At 38.2% G+C, this 19,918-nt stretch overlaps 1 protein-coding gene across 1 annotated transcript in view; it reads right to left on the bottom strand.

The window, feature by feature from the left end:
• Positions 1-5,297: 5,297 nt before the first annotated feature.
• Positions 5,298-19,918, bottom strand: part of CHN1 (chimerin 1) — a 273,107-nt gene continuing 258,486 nt past the window's right edge. Inside the window, exons 11-13 of the mRNA XM_027865946.1 lie at positions 18,143-18,280; positions 9,197-9,302; positions 5,298-6,140 (exon numbers count right to left, since the gene is read on the bottom strand). Coding sequence (XP_027721747.1) covers positions 5,969-6,140; positions 9,197-9,302; positions 18,143-18,280 — 416 coding nt within the window. The 3' untranslated portion in view covers positions 5,298-5,968. The remainder of the gene's footprint in view (positions 6,141-9,196; positions 9,303-18,142; positions 18,281-19,918) is intronic.

Genomic DNA, 19,918 nt, shown 5'->3' with positions numbered 1-19,918 from the left:
TTTCCCTCCAGTTTGTAGGCTCGTCCCTACTTTTAGTATTGCTGGACTTAGAGACCTAGCAGGAGGTTCACCCAACTCCTTTCTCAATTTTTGTAGAATTTGGTTGCTCCTCTCCTCCCTTTCTAAAGAATCTCCTTTGGACTTGGGGGAGGAAAGGTCAATTCAGTTAAGGCAATGTTGGGATTATGAAATGGAGCAGTCAGGAGTCAGGGGTGGGTCACCAGAATGGGGTTGGAAGGATGGAGAGCAGGATGTGGGAGCAGCTGATGCAGCAAACAGGAAGTAGGGTCAGAAATTAGGGGAGCAGAATCAGGCTCCCAGGCTCGGGTAGGGCTCGGAGAGACAGATCACCAGCAGGGAGGATGTCTGTCCCTTGGGGATCTCAAATGTTCACCTATAACTGGTCCAGCCTCTTCCACCTTCAGAATCCTGGTTGGAAAACTGGTATTTATGTGTCCAGCCTGTCTGCAGCTCTGCAGGATCTTGGCATGCATGATAGGAAACCAATTCCCGAATAATGGATTGCTCATTATCATTTTCTCCACTCCTCAGGGTACAAAGCGCCTCAAGGGAATGTTACTGTCTTGGGAATCGGTTCCTAAATCGGTTTCCTCCACTGGGAGGCAAAGGGCATTCTAACACCCAGCTGCTTTCTGAGAAGCAGCAGAGGGCAGCTGATCTAACGTAACTGGTACAACCACCAGATTTTTTTGTCTTTAAGGCCTGTTCCTAGATTTATGGCATTTTGTTCCCCAGGGGTTCCATTTGTCCCTTTCCCCCTTTTCTGAGTCACTTCAATCAATAACACATCAGCTCCTCTGCTTTTCCATGACTTACTGAGCACCACAGTTGGGCTGGGTAGCTAAGCAGTAACGTTGATGGTCAAGAATAAACAGCCTCAAGATTACTAGCTTCACATGCTGATATTTCCTGTGACAATATAATTGCAGCTGTATTGTAAAAACATTTCCAAGTGTTCACCAGGGCTGGAAAAAGTAGGTCAGCGCTACAGACCTGACTCCTCCTGACCTTGCTTTGTACTCTTCAGCTGAATAACTAATAAAAGAAAAAGTTTATAACATGAAATACATGTAAAAGCTCAAAGATTGAACAAAAGGTTAATCTCCCTAACAGAAATTAACAAACTGCATGAATCAGGATTTTCTTTATAGTCTGTTGTGAGGGATAATAGCTTGGCAGTTTAAGACAGACCCTAGGCCTTCATTTCAGGCTTTAGGATCTGAAAGTCTTGACTGAGTGTATGTGTCTGCTATGAAATGTATAAACTGCAAAACATAAATGTACTTTGAAAATTCAAGCATCTTGGCATTTCCTGATGATGCTGCTGACCTAAATGGAGGTAGAAGCTCAGAATTAAAATAAATAAATGATTAGGTTAGATAATGGAAGCTATTAGAGCAGAACCCTAATTAATAAATTTGTGAATTCATTTCCTCTGCTGCACATATTAGCCAGGCTTAGTGGAGTGACCTTGTACAAATCACCTACCCTTTCTACTATAGATCTCAGTTTCCCCATCTCTAAAATGTAGGAATTGGGCTCTCAGGTTCTTTACATCTCTAGCAATGGCATATATTTTTCTACTTACATAAACCAGGATGTAAAAATCCCACAAACAAATAAGCAGTGAGCTTAGGATTTTTTCCTTTTCATTTGTTGAATTTTAGGCTATGTGGCGCTATTTATTGTCTCCAGTTCCAAACATATACTATCATATTATCTGGATAAATGGAAACCTCTGTTCGGTTTTAATATGATCACATCGCTGGCACAGGATAATTTAGATGCCAGCTGGGAAAGTGACTGATAGTACCGCATAGGAACATTGATTGATTGATCAGGGTCAGTTGCTGCCAATCACCTCCATGGATGAGAGAGCTTCCATGGCCACAGCTCCGTGGCAAAGGAGAGGTGCATTATCCCTTCCAATGGGCTGACCTGCAAGAGCTCAACTGCACAAAGGCACACAGTAGGTTAAAATACTTTGAGGTTCCCAAGCATATAAGTTTCAGGGCCTGTGTGAAATCAGTTGTTCTTCATTCCACATCTCTCTCTTGTTGTTGATTTAATGTTCAGTTGTTTTCAGTCCTGTCTGACTCTTCATGACCCCAGTTGGGATTTTCTTGGCAAAGATACTATAGTGGTTTGCCATTTTCTTCTCCAGCTCATTTTACAGATGAGGAAACTGAGGCAAACAGGGTTAAGTGATTTGCTGAGAGTCACACAACTAGTATGTGTCTGAGGCCAGATTTGCATTCACAAAGATGATTCTTCCTGACTCCAGACCCAGCACTCTAATCACTGTGCCCCCTAATTGCCCCTGATGATTTAATAAGGACGAACAATTCATTAAGGATTAATTTAGAAGCACCAAGTGAAAAATGTAACAGTGTAGCTCTTGAGTTATACTTGAAGGAAAGATGCTCCATGATGCTCTAGGGTTGGGTCTGGCCTAGGGAGGATGGAGACTCTTCAGGAATAAGTTGTTCATAACTCCTTTAAAAGCAAAGTCAAGTTTGGTGGGGTTGAATGAACATGGACTGGTGAGTGTGGGTACGAAGGATTTTATAGGGGGTTAGAGTCCAGATCTGGACCTAAAGAGAAAAGCAGTCAATCATTACCTTACAGTCCTATGTTATATTTCATCATTAAGGCAAGTGTTAGTTTCTGGCACTAGGTACAATCTGAATGTGGAAGATCACCTACCTAATAACCAAACATGATGCATTGGAAGGGGCATTATACTTGGGAGCAAAAACTATGTACCAACTCAAAAAATATTCCAGTGAAGAGGATCGCATTTACCATTATTACAAATCACCTTTAGGTAGTTAAACTAAAAATGTCATTGGAAGAAAGCTTCTGGGCACACCAATATCTATCTGAGATTGTCTTTAGTTATGATTTTTGAATGGAACGATCTGCTACTATTCTCAAACCAGAGATCAAGGGAGTAACTAAAACATTTAGTTAAAAATAAGAACTTTCAGAATTCCTCTTGACTGTGGACTACCATCTGAGACCACTTAGCTTTTCACTTGATTTGAATTTAAAAACATGACTATAAATGGGAGAAGGAATATTTATTTAAGTGTCTGATTATTACTTCCTCTGGTCAGGCTGTAGAAAAGAGACAGTTTATTGCTCATTTAATTACTTGAAAGCTTTGTTGATATTACCCTCAGTTGCCTTCTCCAAATTGAAATTTACTTATGTAGTATACATATCCCCCCAATAGCATATAAATTCCTTGAGGATGACTTTAATTTTTTGTCTTTATATGCCTAGAACTATGTCTTGCCATAGTTAATGCTTAATAAATATTTGTTGAGTTGATTTCAAAGTTCTTTCAGAGTAGTAGAAATCTAAGGGAGGGTTGAGTCCCTTTGAAAGAGCCTGTAACTCACCCAATGACTTCTCAGTGAAACTCAGCAGCAGTGCTGCCAAACCTGTGGGCTTTCTATGATCATAGGCAGGTCGTTTTAAATTTCTTTTTCCCCCTGTATGGCTGTGTTATTGTGAATCCCTCAAAAAAAAATAAAGATTACTCTGCATTTCAACTCCTTTTATAGCTACCCACAGATTTCTGGGCTTTTGCTGATGATAGCATATGGGCCCGTGGCACAAAATCTGTAGGCAGCAGCATCCTTGGGGCATTGCAAGAAGACCTTGTTTCTAGCAATATTGGCAGAATATGAGACTTATCTTAAGATTGCACAGCCTAAGGGCAGGAACTACACAGCTATCTGTTTTAAAAGTTACTAAGTTTATTCCTTTACACAGAAAGGGATGAAAAATAACTACTTTACTCTGAGAGACCACGGTTTGAGGAGGCATTGGTTATACCTAAAATCTGTCTTCTGTGCCCTGTAATAATGGGTCTAATATTTAAACAGCCTTTGGCCCACCTGTCAGGTATCTCCACTGTAGATAGGCCATTCTTTTTTTAATATCTGTCCCCTTAAATTGAGCTATATCTTGATTACAGAACTGAGTGGTTCCTACTTATCTACTCAAGGCCTAGACTTTCTTTAACTCAATAAATATGGGGTTATTAAAATTTCCTCAAGTGCATTTGCATCTCTTGCAAAAAAGCTTTATACAAAATGGGTTTAAGCAATGAAGGCGTAACAGCTCAGCTTGATGGAATCCAGGAAGAGATCCATCTGGACAGATTTCTCTCCAAATGACAAGCATTGCTAAATGTAGTTCATTCCTTAGTTGTAAAATACTGGCCACTTCCTGTGGAGAGAATGGGGCAGCTAGTTGGCGCTGTGCATAGAGTACCAGGTCGGCAGTCAGGAAGACCTGGGTTCAAATTTGGCCTCAGACACTTATTAGCTGTGTGACCCTGGGCAAGTCACTTAACCTCTGATTGCCTGACAAAATGGATCCACTTACAATGGCCCTGGGACGTAGGTGCTATTATCAGCCTCATTTTACAGATGAGGAAACTGAGGCAATCAGTGGTTAAGTGACTTGCCCAGGGTCATACATCTAGTATGTGTCTGAGGCTAGATTTGAACTCAGGTTTTCTTGACTCTAGGCCCTGAATAAGATTATCCACTGTGCTACCTTGAATCTTAGTTTCATAACTTGCTAAAATTCTGTCTTTTGCTGAGATATTCTTGAAAGTGTCAGAGTATCAATTTAAGTGATATTATAAACACCAAAAGTGTAATCTAGATTATATGTATCAATCTTCTCTACTTTTTCTCTAACAGTCTCGAAGCCATTTTGGTACTTGGTATTCCTTTTTATAGCGACAAGGTGGTATAGTGGATAGAATAGGAGCTCATCTGTCAGGAAGATCTGCGATTAGCTCTGTCTTGGACAGACTGGGTGCATGACATCGGGCAAACTTCTCGGTGCCCCAGTAGCCTCTAAGTTTATATGTTGTCGAGAAATTACTGTACTTGTAGAGGGAGTTTTCTCCCTTGGAGTTCTCTATCAATTAAATCGGAGGTCTGGTACAAAAAATATTCTTGGGAAGCTTTTTAATGATGGTAACTGCATGTATAAATACTAAGCTACTAATAAGCAGAAAAAAATGACTCATATTTTTTCTCCTGCCAATTTCCTCCTAAGAGCTTGGAAAATATTCTGGATTCCACTTTCTATAGGAACCTCTAGAAAAGGTGAGATGCAATATTTTACAATGAGTGAATAAGTTGAGAAAAAATATTTCTGAATGCTTTCATTAATTAAAAAAAAAGCTATCAATATTTTTGGATTTCTAAAGGCAAAATTTAATAAATTAATACAAGCATGCCAGATAAAAATACAAAATTACAACAGAAAACCAATAATAATAATATAAAAGAAAACGCTCAGTGTTGTACATTTTATTGGCATGGATAACTGCTTAAAATAACAATCAGAAAACACATTTTGTTCTTGTTGGAAACAAAGTACTACATGATAGAAGAGCTGAGAGAAACCAGAAATAAACCACCCAATAAAAGTTGGCAAATGATAATAGAGAATGGCAATGCGTGAGCCCAAGGTACTGTTTCACACATTTTTTTTTTTGTAAGTATCAGAAACTAATGACCTAGAACATAAAAGCAAAATCACAACAGGTTTACACTGAGAAACATGCTGAATTACAACCACAGACTATCCAGGATGAAGAAGCTGCACTGTTTTGTTGTTTCTTTAGTAAAGAGATCTCTAGTCCAAAGGGGAGCCAATCATGCAATAGCTTGAGGTTCCTTTAACATGATAAACACCCAGGATTACTAGTACTGAAGCTTAGGCGTTAATTGTTGGACAAGGACAGCTGAGTGGCACTACACAAACAACAGAAAATTCCTTCATTTTTATCTGGTGCATACCCAAAGCTCTAATCAAGAAATAATTCAGCTAGAAGAGCCAATTAAATTACTATAAAACATTCCTTCATCTGTAGAACATAGCTCTCTTCTCTTTATGCAAAAGGGAAAATTCAAAATAAAATGTCTTCATTTTTGATAAGCATCTCCACCACCAGTCTCTGATACCGTATATCATTCAGGGCCGCCATTGCATCTAATTCTGGAGATCTCATGAGGGTGGGTCCAAAAACAATTCCAAGATTCTCAGCATTCATGAGGTTTTCCTTTTCATGAAGGGTTACCCTAAAAAAACCACACACACAAGAGAAGTCAAAAATCTTTTCATTAATAAGCAAGAGTTTGTTTTCTCAAAGTCAGATGGCTAGAGTGGACTAAAATATCCAACTTAGAATGTATGCTTGCTCCCAATTGAGTATATTAAATGCTGTGCCCTGTCAATTCAATTCAAATCAGTTCAACAAGTATTTATTAAAGATATTCTGTTTGCTAGACACTGTGCTAGGTACTGGGAAGACACATCTCAACCTATTAATTTCCTTGAAGTGAATTCATTTAATGATTGATGTGAAAATTCCACATAGTTCACTGAGCACTCAGGCCTAAACTAAGGCATTGGACTAGGTGGGCTCCACCTTCTTTCTATTGTCTCCAAGGAAATTAATAGTAATAATGCCTTATGTAGCAGTTGAAGGCTTAAAAGAGTACTTTTGTTACAACAGCCCATGAGGTAGGTGGGGAGATATAATAACCTCACATCTCATGGATGGGAAAATGGGGAGGGCTTAAGCGACTTGCTTATAGTCATGCGACTTTCTTCATTTTTCTATGCCTTAGTGTTATGGGTACACAAATGATGGAAATGATGGAAAGGAGCCCATGGACTTCACTCAGAAAGGACATTTTCAGCATGGCAGATTGCATTGTTCTCAGCTATAAAGCTGAGAGACGCTGGGGACTGAATCATTTTGGAAGGTGAATTTTGGAAAAGAGCCAAAAAAAACCGAGTAATTTCAGTCCCTCTTGGCATAACATCACAGATCTAGGGCTGGAAGAGGTCATCAGGCCTAACCTCCTCATTTTATAGATGACAAATCTGAGACCCAGGGAAATTAAATGACTTGGCCAAGGTAGTAAGCATACAGGTAGGCATTTGAGGTGGGATCTGAATGCAGATCCTTTGACTTTAGTTAGTACTTTTTCCATCTTCCACCACCAAAGAAGACAAAATTTATTGCCTATACTATAGTCCTTCATCTCAAACAAATCATGGCTAAGTGAGGAAGAATAAACATCTTTTTAAAAATTTTTTAAGGGGGAGGGCCACTGGAGTAACATGGCAGGAAGCAAACTTTGACTTGTACCTGAGGTTGCACACATTAAGTAAAGGTTCTAAATAACATGGAAGAAACATCTGGTCTTCTGTAAAAAGTACTAAGTATTCATTTTTTGGGAAGCTCATAAGTTATGAAAATATTTAACTGTTTTTGCTTCAGGGCCACTTAATCTCTTAACCCTGAAAGATTCCATTTAAACTTATAAAATGGTCACTACCATCTGTCTGGCACAGTGCTCTATATCTAGCGGGCATTTGTCAAATTTGTTTTTGTTATAACTTTGTTGCTATTCTCATATTTTTGTCATATTTTTGACTGGCCATGAGATTTTCAAACCACTAGAATTCCATCTTTTCAGCTTGGAGAGATATCAGAGTGGCTGAGAAATCATACAACAACACCTGTACCCATTGTTTTAGTATATAGAACCAGACCTTGTGAGGTACGAGAAAAAGCGTATTATCCTTTCCCTTCTTCTCCTAACCTTCTAACTCTAACCTTTTCACACCAACCCATTTGACTCTAATTAGCACCAGCTCAGGCAACACTCATTGAAATCACTGAAAACCTGAGCAGAGATTTTAACATTTAAACAAGAAGATTAAAAAAAAAAAGTCAGTTTCTCAAATCTCAAAGGTGGTTTGTTGCTTCCAATTTTCCATGCTAGAATCTGTGAAGTTTCATTCTTTGTACTCTCGGTTGAGAAGACTTTGTGTATTTGGCAGAACACGAATATTTCTGGCACGGTAACCACAAATAGATACTGCTTTGTCAAACTTGTTTCTGCCCTAATCAAGTCTGCATTCTCTTTGGTTGTGTAGAATGCTGTTGATGCTCTTTCAGAAATGCCTTTCCAATTCTTGAAGTTTTCATTTCCATGTGTCCTATTGTGATTCAGGTCATGGATTTCTCTGAAAGTTGCTGTGTCTAATACACAATATAAAGGTCTGACAGACTTGTTCTTCGACTACCTTCTACTTTGAACTGAGGAAAAGGCGTCCTAGTGAATACACTCATTGCTAGACTGTTCAGAATTTGGAAGGTTTCCTAGATTGACCCTCACAAGTGTCATCTAACAAGTAAGAACTTTGGGGCAGCTGGGTGGTGTTGTGGAGAAAGCACAGGCCCTGGAGTCAGGAGGACCTGAGTTCAAATCCAGCCTCAGACAGTTGATACTTACTAGGCATGTGACACTGGGCAAGTCACGTAACCCTGATTGTCTCACAAAACCAAGAACTTGGCTATAGGTGAGGATAATTGTTCTTCACAAGTGTGATGCTTAAAAAAAGTGTAACAGAAGTGTCTTTGTAAAGTTGTGCATAAGTTAACCTTTTATAAACTGATTCATATTTTAAGGGTGTTAAGGGGCCTTGGTGTTTCGTAAACAATATGATTAATCCTTTTGACAGGTAGATAATCATTTCTTAATATAGGTTTATCAATCTGAATTTTTACATATATTTTGTTTTAATATAGAAGCTTTGTTTTCTATCTAATAAAGACATAAATATACATGGAAATCAGGACCATCACTCATTTTCCTATGTCAATGAATAAAACAGATCATCACACTTTTCAGGGTCTGCCCACTGGAATTAGAATAAGCAATACAGCTATAAAAGGACCCATCACTTATTCCCTCAGCTACCCATCCAATCCAAGCCCACAATTTTAACAATCAACTAATTAAACATTTGTGTGCCCTACCATGCCATATGACGGGCCCTGTGCTAAGCACTGGGGGCACAAATGCAAAAGTGAAACATTCCCTTCTTCAAGGAACTGACATTCTATTCGCATCTACTGGGAACCCATTCCCTCATTTCTATGAAGATTCCATCTTAGCAGCCTTTGGTCTATTTCAGTAAAGGTCCTATTGAGATTTCCACGGCAGATGAAGGGACAAATCCCCGAATACCACATTAGGAGGTAGGTTGCTATTTATTTATTTATTTTTATTGTCAGGTTACAAGTCATGCTTGGAAAGCAGGATAAGTCACTTACCTCTTTAAATGTGCCATGAGATACCGAAGCGTTTCACAGTGCGCAGGCGGCAGTAGTTTCAACGCTTCATGAAGAGTTTCCAGCTGTTCATCAGGATCCAAAGTCTCTGAAACAGTAAGTCACATATAATCCTGATGGATGACTGATATGGCTGACCCATATCCAACTCTTAACATGTAATTTCTACCAGTGTTGAACAATGCTCTCTCTTACAAATCCATGCTTGTGATGTTTTCTCCACAATTTCTAATGTTCAAATTGAAGATTCCCAAAGGCAGGAATTTCAACTTGTAAATGCTATTTATTTGAATTTTGGGGCAGAATCCAGTTTCCTCAAGGATGTTTTGCTGGAATCTGATACTTCTGTCTCAAATCTGCTGAAGAAAATTGGCCATGACCAGGAAAACAACATTGCTATATATATGGTGCAACAAGAAGACAGTGAATGAAACTGTTAAAAAACAAACATACCAGAATCTATCCGCAGAAATGAGAGTTGTCCTTCAGAGCAGTCACCTTGGGGGGCCTGACCTATTCTAACAGGGCTGCTGTTGCCCAAAACCCTTCTGGAACACTGCAGAACTGCCTTCAGAGTGAATTTATGAACAACACAAAATGAATTTTCTTATAACTGCTTTTTGACTGAAAATGGTATTACCCAGCTAGGTCTTCTATGGGAATATATCTGTCAATCTTGGTTTTAAATGATTTTTGGCTCTTTCCAGAAATGAAATTCAACCTCAAAAATGGTACCCTTGAAGAGATTCTGAAGAGCCTACAGGCTCTCAAGGCACTTTCAAAGGTGTTCTAAAAATGGTTTTAAAATGGTAGCATCTTGAAGTAGTTATATAGCTTCTCAAAGAGGCTGCTTTTAAGAGGTAAATACTAATATTTCTGCATAAGTTCTGGTATTTAAAAAACTACACAGTTTATAGTCAGTCATACCTTTTATTTCTAATCATCCATCATTCCCTCCTAATTTGAGCTGTTTTAATCTTTTGAATTCTAATTCAGGCATCCAAGGAGAAACATACAGTACATTCTTAATGCTATCCCCAAACCATTCGTCCAGCCAATTCCTAACTGGACCAAGGCCACATAAGACTTAAAATCTAGGCTTCTGATTACCAGTTAGAGAGACTCTATTCCATTTCATCCAAACTCTGAAGAAAACAACCAAATGATAATGACTTTGTCAAGATGAAAAAGCTCCATTACAAGGTACCCCTATACCCAACCAAATGGCTAGATTTCTTGGTTTATAAGTGTAAAAGAAAGGGATAGATTTGAAAGCAGTTTCAGAGAGGGAATAATAAGTGAAGCCTCTTATTCCAAGGAACTATGACTCTGTACAATTCCTGCCCAAAGCTACACAATCCCAACTTCATGTCTTTGCAATAGAGAATACATTGTTTGACTTTTCCAGGACAATTCCAAGACAAATTGTCACCATAAGGTGACAATTTATAGAAAAGGGATGTCATGTCATATCCCAACTGATGAAATTCAGTCACTGGAAGGTTTCAAGATCAACTGCTAGAATTTAAAAAAAATAAAATTTCATTTGTTATGTACTTTTTTCTGCAACAAACTTATTCTCAAGTGACACTAAATGGAGAATTTCAAAATGAATTAGAGATCCTGAGGAATCTCTCAACTCTCAAAGTTAACATTATTTCAAGAAGCCACCAGATGGAGCTATTTTAAGAGACTGTATTTGGAGATTTTTATCTTTCATATGTGAATGGGAGATCACAGGATGGTAGATTTAGATCTGGAAGGGAATTTAGAAGGGCAGCTAGAGGAAACTCCTCATTTTGAAGATGAAGAAAGAAAGGTAAATGGATTACCCAAAACCACCTAGAGGCAGATCTAGGATTTGAACCAGGAATCCTCTTGCTCAGAATCTAGTGTTCTTTCTATTGTACCATATTATGTTAGTGAACTGGTATACTGTATATGACACTGTTTTTACTGGTACTACTCTGAAAAAGCAGTAGACAACATCGATATTCTTTATTGCTCAGATTTCTGAGTGATTGTTTATTATTATTATTTTGTAGAAACAAACAGGGATGTGTAACTTTGCTCAAATTTCCCAAGAAATCCAAAATATTCCTAATTTTTATTCTGGTGGTTATATTCACAAGAACACAGAGAAGATGACCCCAAAATCAGACATGTTTCATCAAATAAGTTGAGAGTAATAAGTCAGAAACATCTCCTTCTGAAGCTCAAACTTCTCATCTGTAAAGCCAGATGACAATACTCCCTACCTTAGAGGTTTATTGTGAGTAAATACTTTTTTCAAGTCTCTAAATGATATATAAATATAAGCTAGTAATAGAGTTAATAGCAAACATTCTAGATGCATGGAGAGGCTTTAATATAAGGATGTGTAATTATAAGTTCTTCAATATTCATGATCAGTTTCTTATAAGTGAATAAGAATATGCGAAGATCTAGAGATAGATTGCTAATCAAAGAATAAGTCATTAAAGTTAAGAGGGAAAAATAGAGATGCTCTAATTTCCAGACTTTTGTTCTACTTGGGAAAGTATGGATTGAATGGGACAGAGAAAACTGAGTTCTATTTCTAGAGATTCTCTCATCTCCTCCTTCGTTTGATTTTAATTCTTTTGAGAAAAAGCCTCCTAGATTCTCAGGAGAAAATTAGTAAGGTCATTAGTATTTTTTTACATTAGCACCATTACCCTCTAAAATTTTGCAGTACCTTCTACAGTACATCCTGACTGAAAAACTTCCATGCATTGCCATGTACAGTGAAATGAGAGAGAAACTTTTCCTGATCCCTCTAGATGATTGGTTAGCTCTCCTGCCACTTTCCAGGAGCTGTTGGCCCCATCTTCCTATGGGACCAACTGACCTCCTGCACCCATCCTATCACATAATAGAGGACCAGACATGGAGTCAGGAAGACCTGAGTTTGAATGTTGACTCACTAGCTGAATGACTCTGGGTAAGTCACTTAAACTCTCTTAGCCTCAATTTCCTCATTTGTAAAGTGGGGATAAGACCAGCACCTACCTCACAGAGTGTTTGTGAGGACCAAATGAGATATTCTATAATTATCTCCTTCATAAACCTTAAAGTGATCTGTAAATGGAAGCTGTTATTATTTCCTATAATAAATTTCTTTCAGACCTCAAGGCCTGTTTAGACTCACGGAAAAACAGGCTCAACAGAAGCAGAACAGCTCCTTGAGGAGAAATCTTCAAGTTGAACCGCTAATCTGCTTCAGGGAGGGCAGGCACGATGGTGATGACAATAGATGGAAAAGAAACATCAGACTGCAGAAATCTCTTTGGGCAAAGAGGGATGAAAACACCTGACAGCCACTGAATTAGATGTTTGTTGAACACTGAGCAGAGTTTAGGAAAGACTTGGCCCCCCCCACCTTTTCTCTTTTTTTCCTATTTTTTTCCCCCTCCCACCTCTTGGCTTTCAATTCCTTTAAGAAATACCATGCGTTGGCAGGTTGTGTCTCATCTGAGCTTTTAGGAGGAGAGGCTCTATATAAATCTATAAATAAACAAAACCTGCACTCGAAATAGAGAGCTCCATAAATGATGGTACCAACATCAGACATGTAAATTAAATGCTGACACTATGTTCAGGCATTTGTGCTCAGCAGACCTGAACTAACACATGGTGAGTTCCTAAAATTGTATCATATCCCATCGCACTGCCCCCTACCCCCAAAGTATGATATGAAAAGGAAGTGAAAATAGAAAAAAAAAATTTGTACTTCACATCTCTCTGTGTATATGTATGTGTATGTATATATGTATATATATATATATATATAGAGAGAGAGAGAGAGAGAGAGAGACAGAGAGAGAGGGGGGAGGGAAGGAGGGAAGACTGAGGAAAGGAGAAAGAGGGAGGGGGAGGAATCCAGCTACAATGCCTCACTGTCACATGGAGGTGAGTGACTCTGGATATTCAAAGGCTATAGCAGTGATACTCAATCACTGACAAAGTTCTTAAAAAACTAGAAAGACTCTAAAAATGGGCCTGGAACAGAATGTATTTGTGCTATCTGAAGACCAGCCTTGCTAATTGTAAAAAGATTACCTATCACAGAATCAGAGATCAAGGCAATATTTTTTTGGGGGGGGGGAGCAGCAACTCCTTAGATAGCCTGCCTTGGTAAAAAGGTATATCCATAGGGATGAAATAATTTTTTAGAATTGTTCTCCATAATTCATTCCTGTTCTTTTTTTTTTTTTAGCCACTAAAAAAAGCATAATGTGTGAATTTCCAAAGGACTGGATAACCTTGGAAATTCCCAGGGAGAAGAAACCAGCAAACACAAAACAAGAAAATGGTATAGCGCGTAACAAATGCTTTTTCATTCAACCATCCATATCAATACTTGGGCAGGGATGCAATTAAAAAGTAATACTCCACCTTAAACCTCTACTTTTCAGTTGGCCTATATGTATATAAAATAGCTTTAAGTGAAGGTAACTTAATGATTCTTCTCTCAGTACACATAGAAACATATCACATACAGTAAAAGATAGTTACACAGTTTAGCATAGAAGAAGCCCCACTACATGCACTGTCTGTTCTATACACAGTACCATCTGAAACATTCTTCGAGGCCTTTTTGAGAGCAATGTTACAGATGATGTTGTCAAATAAGACATGAAGGTTAATGTTTTCAATGCCTTAACCACAACTCCTTCATACCTATTCATGTCAGTCCCATCCTTCTGGTGTCCCGATCCTACCCTTGCCTATATCAATACCATCCCACTTCCCTAAAATTTCTTTGTATTCATCTATATTTGTATATCCCCCGACCCTCCCCCCCAACATAAACTCCTTGAGGGCAGAGGCCATTTAACTTGTTTATCCTTTGTATCCTTAGCACCTAGCATTTTTGTTGGCACACTAGGTGTTTAATAATTTAATTTTAATAATTCTGTGGAAATACATTGACCTGAATTAAAAATCTTTTTTTAAAAAAATCAAATTTTTCCAATAAGGGTTTGGTATCCAAGACATATAGATAACTACCAGACAAATATGCGTGTGTATGTGTGTATGTGCGTGCGCATGTGGGAATACATATATGAATGGAGGGACGGAGGGATGGGGGGGGGAGAGAGAGAGAGAGAGAGATTTCTTTTAGTATTGCTGCCTACATCCCATTCCTAGTATTTTTAAGCTGTAAAAAATGACTTATCTTGTGAGCAGTTTGTTATCATTAGCTGCAATATTGCTTCTACATTAGGAAAAGGCAACTGAATCTTATCTTCGATGATGCTATGATTTAGTCCCTGGAGCCATCATTCCCCCCACACACCCCCAGTAATTTAGTAATTTTTTTGCATTTAGAGTCCACAAACCATAAATTTAACCCTGTTGCCTAGGTTCTTAGTTTCATGAAAATTGCCCGTCAGAAGAGAAGGAAGTTCAGGGGTGAATCTCTCACAGATCAGTTCATTTGGGAGGGCTTCACTAAGAAAGTGTCTTGAGTTTGGGGAGCAAGAACATAACAGAGGGAGTTTGATAATCTGAGTTTGGGAAGACATTCTTACAGGGCATCTAGCATGAGGAAAGGTTCATGGGGGAAGGCGACCAATTCAGTTCATTGAGGAGATGAATTCAACAGCACTCATTAAGCACTATTGGTCACAGCTTGAGCTGTGATAGATAGACTCTGGGTTTACAAAACCCAAGAAGTTTCTGCTCTTCAAGAGCTTACATTACCCAAGAGTGAAAGAACACGTACACAGATAAGTAAATACAGAATAAATATGAAGCAATTTTTAAAAATAGGTTCTCTTCTGCTCCCATGGATTTAATTATCATCTTTATGTATACAACTCCTAGATACACACATATATATGTATGTATGTATATGTGTATATATATATACATATATAACATATACATAGGCATATATGTATATATGTGCTAAAAAGTCAAGCCAGCAAACATTTATTAAGGGCTTACTATGTGCCAGGCACCGTACTAAGCACTAGGATATAAATTCAAGCAGGAAGATATGCAATCCCTGCCCTCAAGGAGTTTACATTCTAATAGGAAAATAACACATAAAAGGGAGTTGGAAAAAGGGAGGGTAAAGATGAAGGGACTCAGCAGCACAAGGGCTCTATAGAAAAGACCAAGAGGAGAGTGGGGAGTGGAGCCTAGAGATGAACAAAGACATGGGTGGCCTGGGCATCCTCTTTAAAATGGAGGTTCCTGGAAGAACCAGCCCTTCAGGGGAGGGCCTACAGGAATGTAAGGTACTTCTATCCAATGTGTGGAGTTCAGAGCTGAAGTGAGCTTCTAGGATGAAGTAGTTTCTAGAGCATTATAGAGAAAGTATAGAAGGAGAGTCAGGAGTATAGCCTGCATACACACACATATATACATAGATCTATGAATATGTATGCATACATTTATAAATATGTACATATGTATAAGAAGATATATGGATATCTTTATATCTACATATGTCCAACCACAGTCTCTCTCCTGAGCCTCAGTTCTGAACCACCAGATGCCTATTAGATATTTCAAATTGGATGTACCAGAGACTTCTCAAATTCAACATGTCCAAAACTGAACTCATTTCCCCTAAATCTTACCCTCTTCCAAATGTCCCTCTTTCTGTCAAAGAAATTATCATCTCCAGGTTTGTGACCTTGGTATTATCCTGGATGCCTTACTCTCCTTAACTTCATATATTTAATCAGTTGCCAAATCTTGCAATTTCTACTTCCCAACCTCTCTCACATCCAACCCCTTCTCTTCATTCAACCCCTCCCTTAGGCTGAGCCCCTTTCCCCCACCTCAAGTCTCTCTCCATTCAAGTCCATCCTACACTCTGCTGCTAAGGTCATTTTCCTTATGCTCGGATCTGACCATGTGACTCCCCCCCATTCAATCAACTCTAGTGACTTTCTATTGTCTTTAGGATAAAATATAAACTCCTGTTTAGCTTGGCTTCAACCTATCTTGCAAGTTTCACTGTGCATCACATTCTCTCCTCTTACATTCTATGATGCAGCCAAATTGACCTTCTCTTTCTTCCTTAAACACAACACTTCATCTCTCATCCCTATTACTTTGTACTGGCCACCCTCTATGTCTGGAATGTACTCTCCTATCTCTGTTTCCCTCTCTTCCTATAAGATGTGGTTCAGATATCATCTTCTATATGAAACTTTTCTTTATCTCACATCTATATATCTATATCTATGTATGTGTGCACATGTGCACATATATATGTGTGTGTATATAATTTAGTTGTATTTATTAATTTTTTATTTATGCTATACATGTATTTAGTTATATACAAACTTATTGTCTCCCTTCTCTTACAGTCTCTTAGAATGTAAGTTCTTTGACATTAGTGACTATTTCATTCTTTGTACTTTAATCCCCAGAGCCTCACACAGTGTGTGGCACATAGTAGGCACTTAATAAATGCTTGCTGATTGACTGATTGGTGGGCAGAGCTTGGATGGACTTTGTCTCAGAGATGGCACTTGAATTTAGGGGTCAAGGAAGCTAGAGGTTTCCAAGAAGGAGAGACAGGGGAAGAAGAACACTTAGGGGTGGTGACTGTGCAAAGGTGTGGAGGTGGGAGAAGAAATGTGTAGAAGGAAAAGCAAGAAGGCCAGTTTGGCTGCAATACAGATTATATGTGGATGAGTATTAGTAAAATCAGTCTAGAGAGATAAATAATTTGAAGTCAGATCATGAAAGGGGTTTAAGTGCCAGAGAATGATAGGAAATGAATATTTTTCCCTTAGTGTTGTGGGGTGGGTAGAGGGAGTGAAGGCAAATTAAGTTATCTGGGCCAGCTTGGTAAAGGGTAATGTGGCAAGGATAACATTGCTGATGTCATCACCAAATGTAATACAAAGGTCATCCTCTTTATGCATGTAAAGTAGCAGAGAAGTTTTCTATTAACACAGCTCTCCAAAGTTGGTTCTTGCTCTTTTTGCAGCCATGAAAGAAAAGAGCATAATGGGAGAACTTCTGAAGAACTGGGATTTGGCCTTAAACCTAGGAAATTCCCAGGGGAGGAAACCAACACAAAAGAAAACAAGAAGCCGGGGTAATTCCCACCCACTTCCCTGGCTATCCCCAAGTCTGTTCTGTGTCAGTTCTCTGATACAAAAGAAGTTAACGTCCTATGGTAGAAACCCAGGATTGTTCATGCATACCAAAATGGAGATCCCCACAAGCCAGAGAAAGAAAGCCTCCAACTTCGAATTTCTCTTCTCTACAAAGAAATGCTAGTTCAATGGCAAGAATTTAGCCCTACATGGGACCAAACCACAAAAATCCTCAACAAAAGCTACATATGGGAAACTACAGACTCAAACAAAGAAAGTTTGTTCTCTGGTTCCCAAGTCAGAAAGCAAATCAGTGTTGCTAAGGAAATGATGTTATTATTTAAGGATCAAGGCAACATTTGGTTTGGGGCTAAGAAAAAAAAACTAGCAGAAATAACCTGTCTTTTCTGAGTAATAGTGATGGCAATATTTAAGAAGAACAACATAGGGTTGTGTAAAATTTTTTTTTAAAAGAGGTCTGAATTACAAGTATGATTTCTACAGCATAAATAAAGTTTGGCAAATGAACCTTGAGTTTGTAGCTGACACACGCCTCTGAGAAAGAGCTTCTCTGTGATCTAAACCTTCTTTGAAAAAAATTCCTAGCATATTAAAAAGAATATTACTATGTCTGAAGTAATGAATAATCACTAGTAGGAAACAGAATCTGAAAAATCTGAGTTAATGTACCAATCTTGAAGAGTCACAGAAGGTAGCAAGCTACTTCTCACTCATAAGTTCTGTGAGGTAAATTTAAATGTAGAGAATTACAGGGAAGAGGAAAACTCAAAAGCAAGTATATGCAATTATTCTGAATATAGATACTCATACTTACTTGCAGAATCTATAAATTTAGGGTAGGCATCATATGTGATGAGTGGAATTGGCAAATCCCTGAAGTACAGTTTAAGTGCGCCAGTGATGATATTGATATCTTCATACATGTTCACAGAAATGTCCGCCTTTTCACCATCTTTTAAGGGAGTTAAAATTTAAAATAAATAATTACTCATATTACTGTTCAATAAAAAAATGACAAACTTGGGGGTGGGGGGTGGATACCATTTGTAAAGATCTGCCATTGTTCAATCAGAATTTCCATCACAATTCTAAATCTGGGATTTCTTGCAGTGAAAAGCAAAATCCATTCTTTCAGGATGTTCACACCAAGGTTGCTTATTTACCCTTGTTTAAGGATGGGTAAGGCTGTCCTGGTTTCTCAGCAATCTAAATATTGCTAATGGAAAATTGCAGGTTTGTTTCTTTTAGAAACACATAGGAAGTTTGGAAAAATTGTAATATATTTTGTTATAAGACCAGTTCTTCAAAACCTGTATTAATTGAACATGTTATCCCCTTCTCTTAGTTAAAAATTTATAAGTTTAGTTCAGTTTTGCCTTACAGGGCATTTAAGATTTAATCATCCAAAATATTCCTGTTCCTCTCCACTGCCTTCTTTACCTTCTTCTTGAGTGGAAATGGTCACAGCTGTGTGCATGGAAGCATATAATTGCTTAAGGTTGTGCAGAGGAAAATCGAAATGATTAGAAATATGTTATAGAATGATGAAAGCGAGACGCTCAATTTTCAAAAACATTGCTCTGCATAGCTCACACCTCATATAATGGTAGGAAGAGTATGCATGAGATGTGGAGTCAGAAGAACTGGGTTCAAATTCTGACACTGTTACTCATGACCTATTCAGGGCTTCTTAAACTGTGGGTTGCAACCCCATTTGGGGTTTAAGAAGTTTAAGAAGCACTGAATATGACTTCAAGCAAATTATCTAATCTCTTTGGACCTCAATTTCCTCATTTAAAAATAAGGGGGTTGTACCTGGTTATTTTTAAGATCTCTTTTAATTCTTAACTCTATGATACTCTGAACTTTGGTCCAAAACCTTTACTAGTTCCCCTCTGTCTATTGAAGAAAGGCCAAACTTCTAAGTCTGGCATTCAAGGCCCTTCACAATTTGGTCTTTGCTCATCATGGTACCCTTATCTTGCATTTCTCCCAAACATTATACTTCTGATCAGTGGAAGTGACTTTTTCAGTGTTTCCTCAAATACACCATGGGAACTCTCACCAATGCACCTTCACTCATGGTTTTCCTCATTGCTTGGGATACTTTCCTTCATCCTTTCCATTCACCTAAGTCCTATATTACCTCTAAGATTCTTCTCAAGATTGATATTTTTATTAATCTCCCAGGACTCTACAATCTCTTCCTCCTCTGGCTTATCACAGCATAAACTACTATACCTTTAATTTGGCTCTATATACTTTATCAACTGGTAAGTCCATTGAGGGCAAGGACAAAATCTCATACCTCTTTTGGATACCTCAGTCTTGAGCTAGTATTCCTTATGTAACAGGTGTTTGAAGAGATTAGCTGATTTGCTTGAGGTCATATTCAGTGCTTTTTAAACTTGTTAAGCCCCATATGGGGTTGCAACATGTATTGAGTCACTCACTCAACAAATAAAGAGTGCCTACTACGTGCAATACGCCATACAAGGAGGTATAAGGGATACATTGATTCACTATGGACACGAATGTTAAACATACCCTAAAATTTCACATACAATTTTATGTTTTAAACAGGGCTAGC

This window comes from Vombatus ursinus, unplaced genomic scaffold (genome assembly GCF_900497805.2).
Source record: "Vombatus ursinus unplaced genomic scaffold, bare-nosed wombat genome assembly UNPS02014779.1, whole genome shotgun sequence".
Classification (NCBI taxonomy): domain Eukaryota; kingdom Metazoa; phylum Chordata; class Mammalia; order Diprotodontia; family Vombatidae; genus Vombatus; species Vombatus ursinus.
Note: the sequence above shows the minus strand (reverse complement) of the source record. Positions and strands in the feature narration are given on the sequence as shown.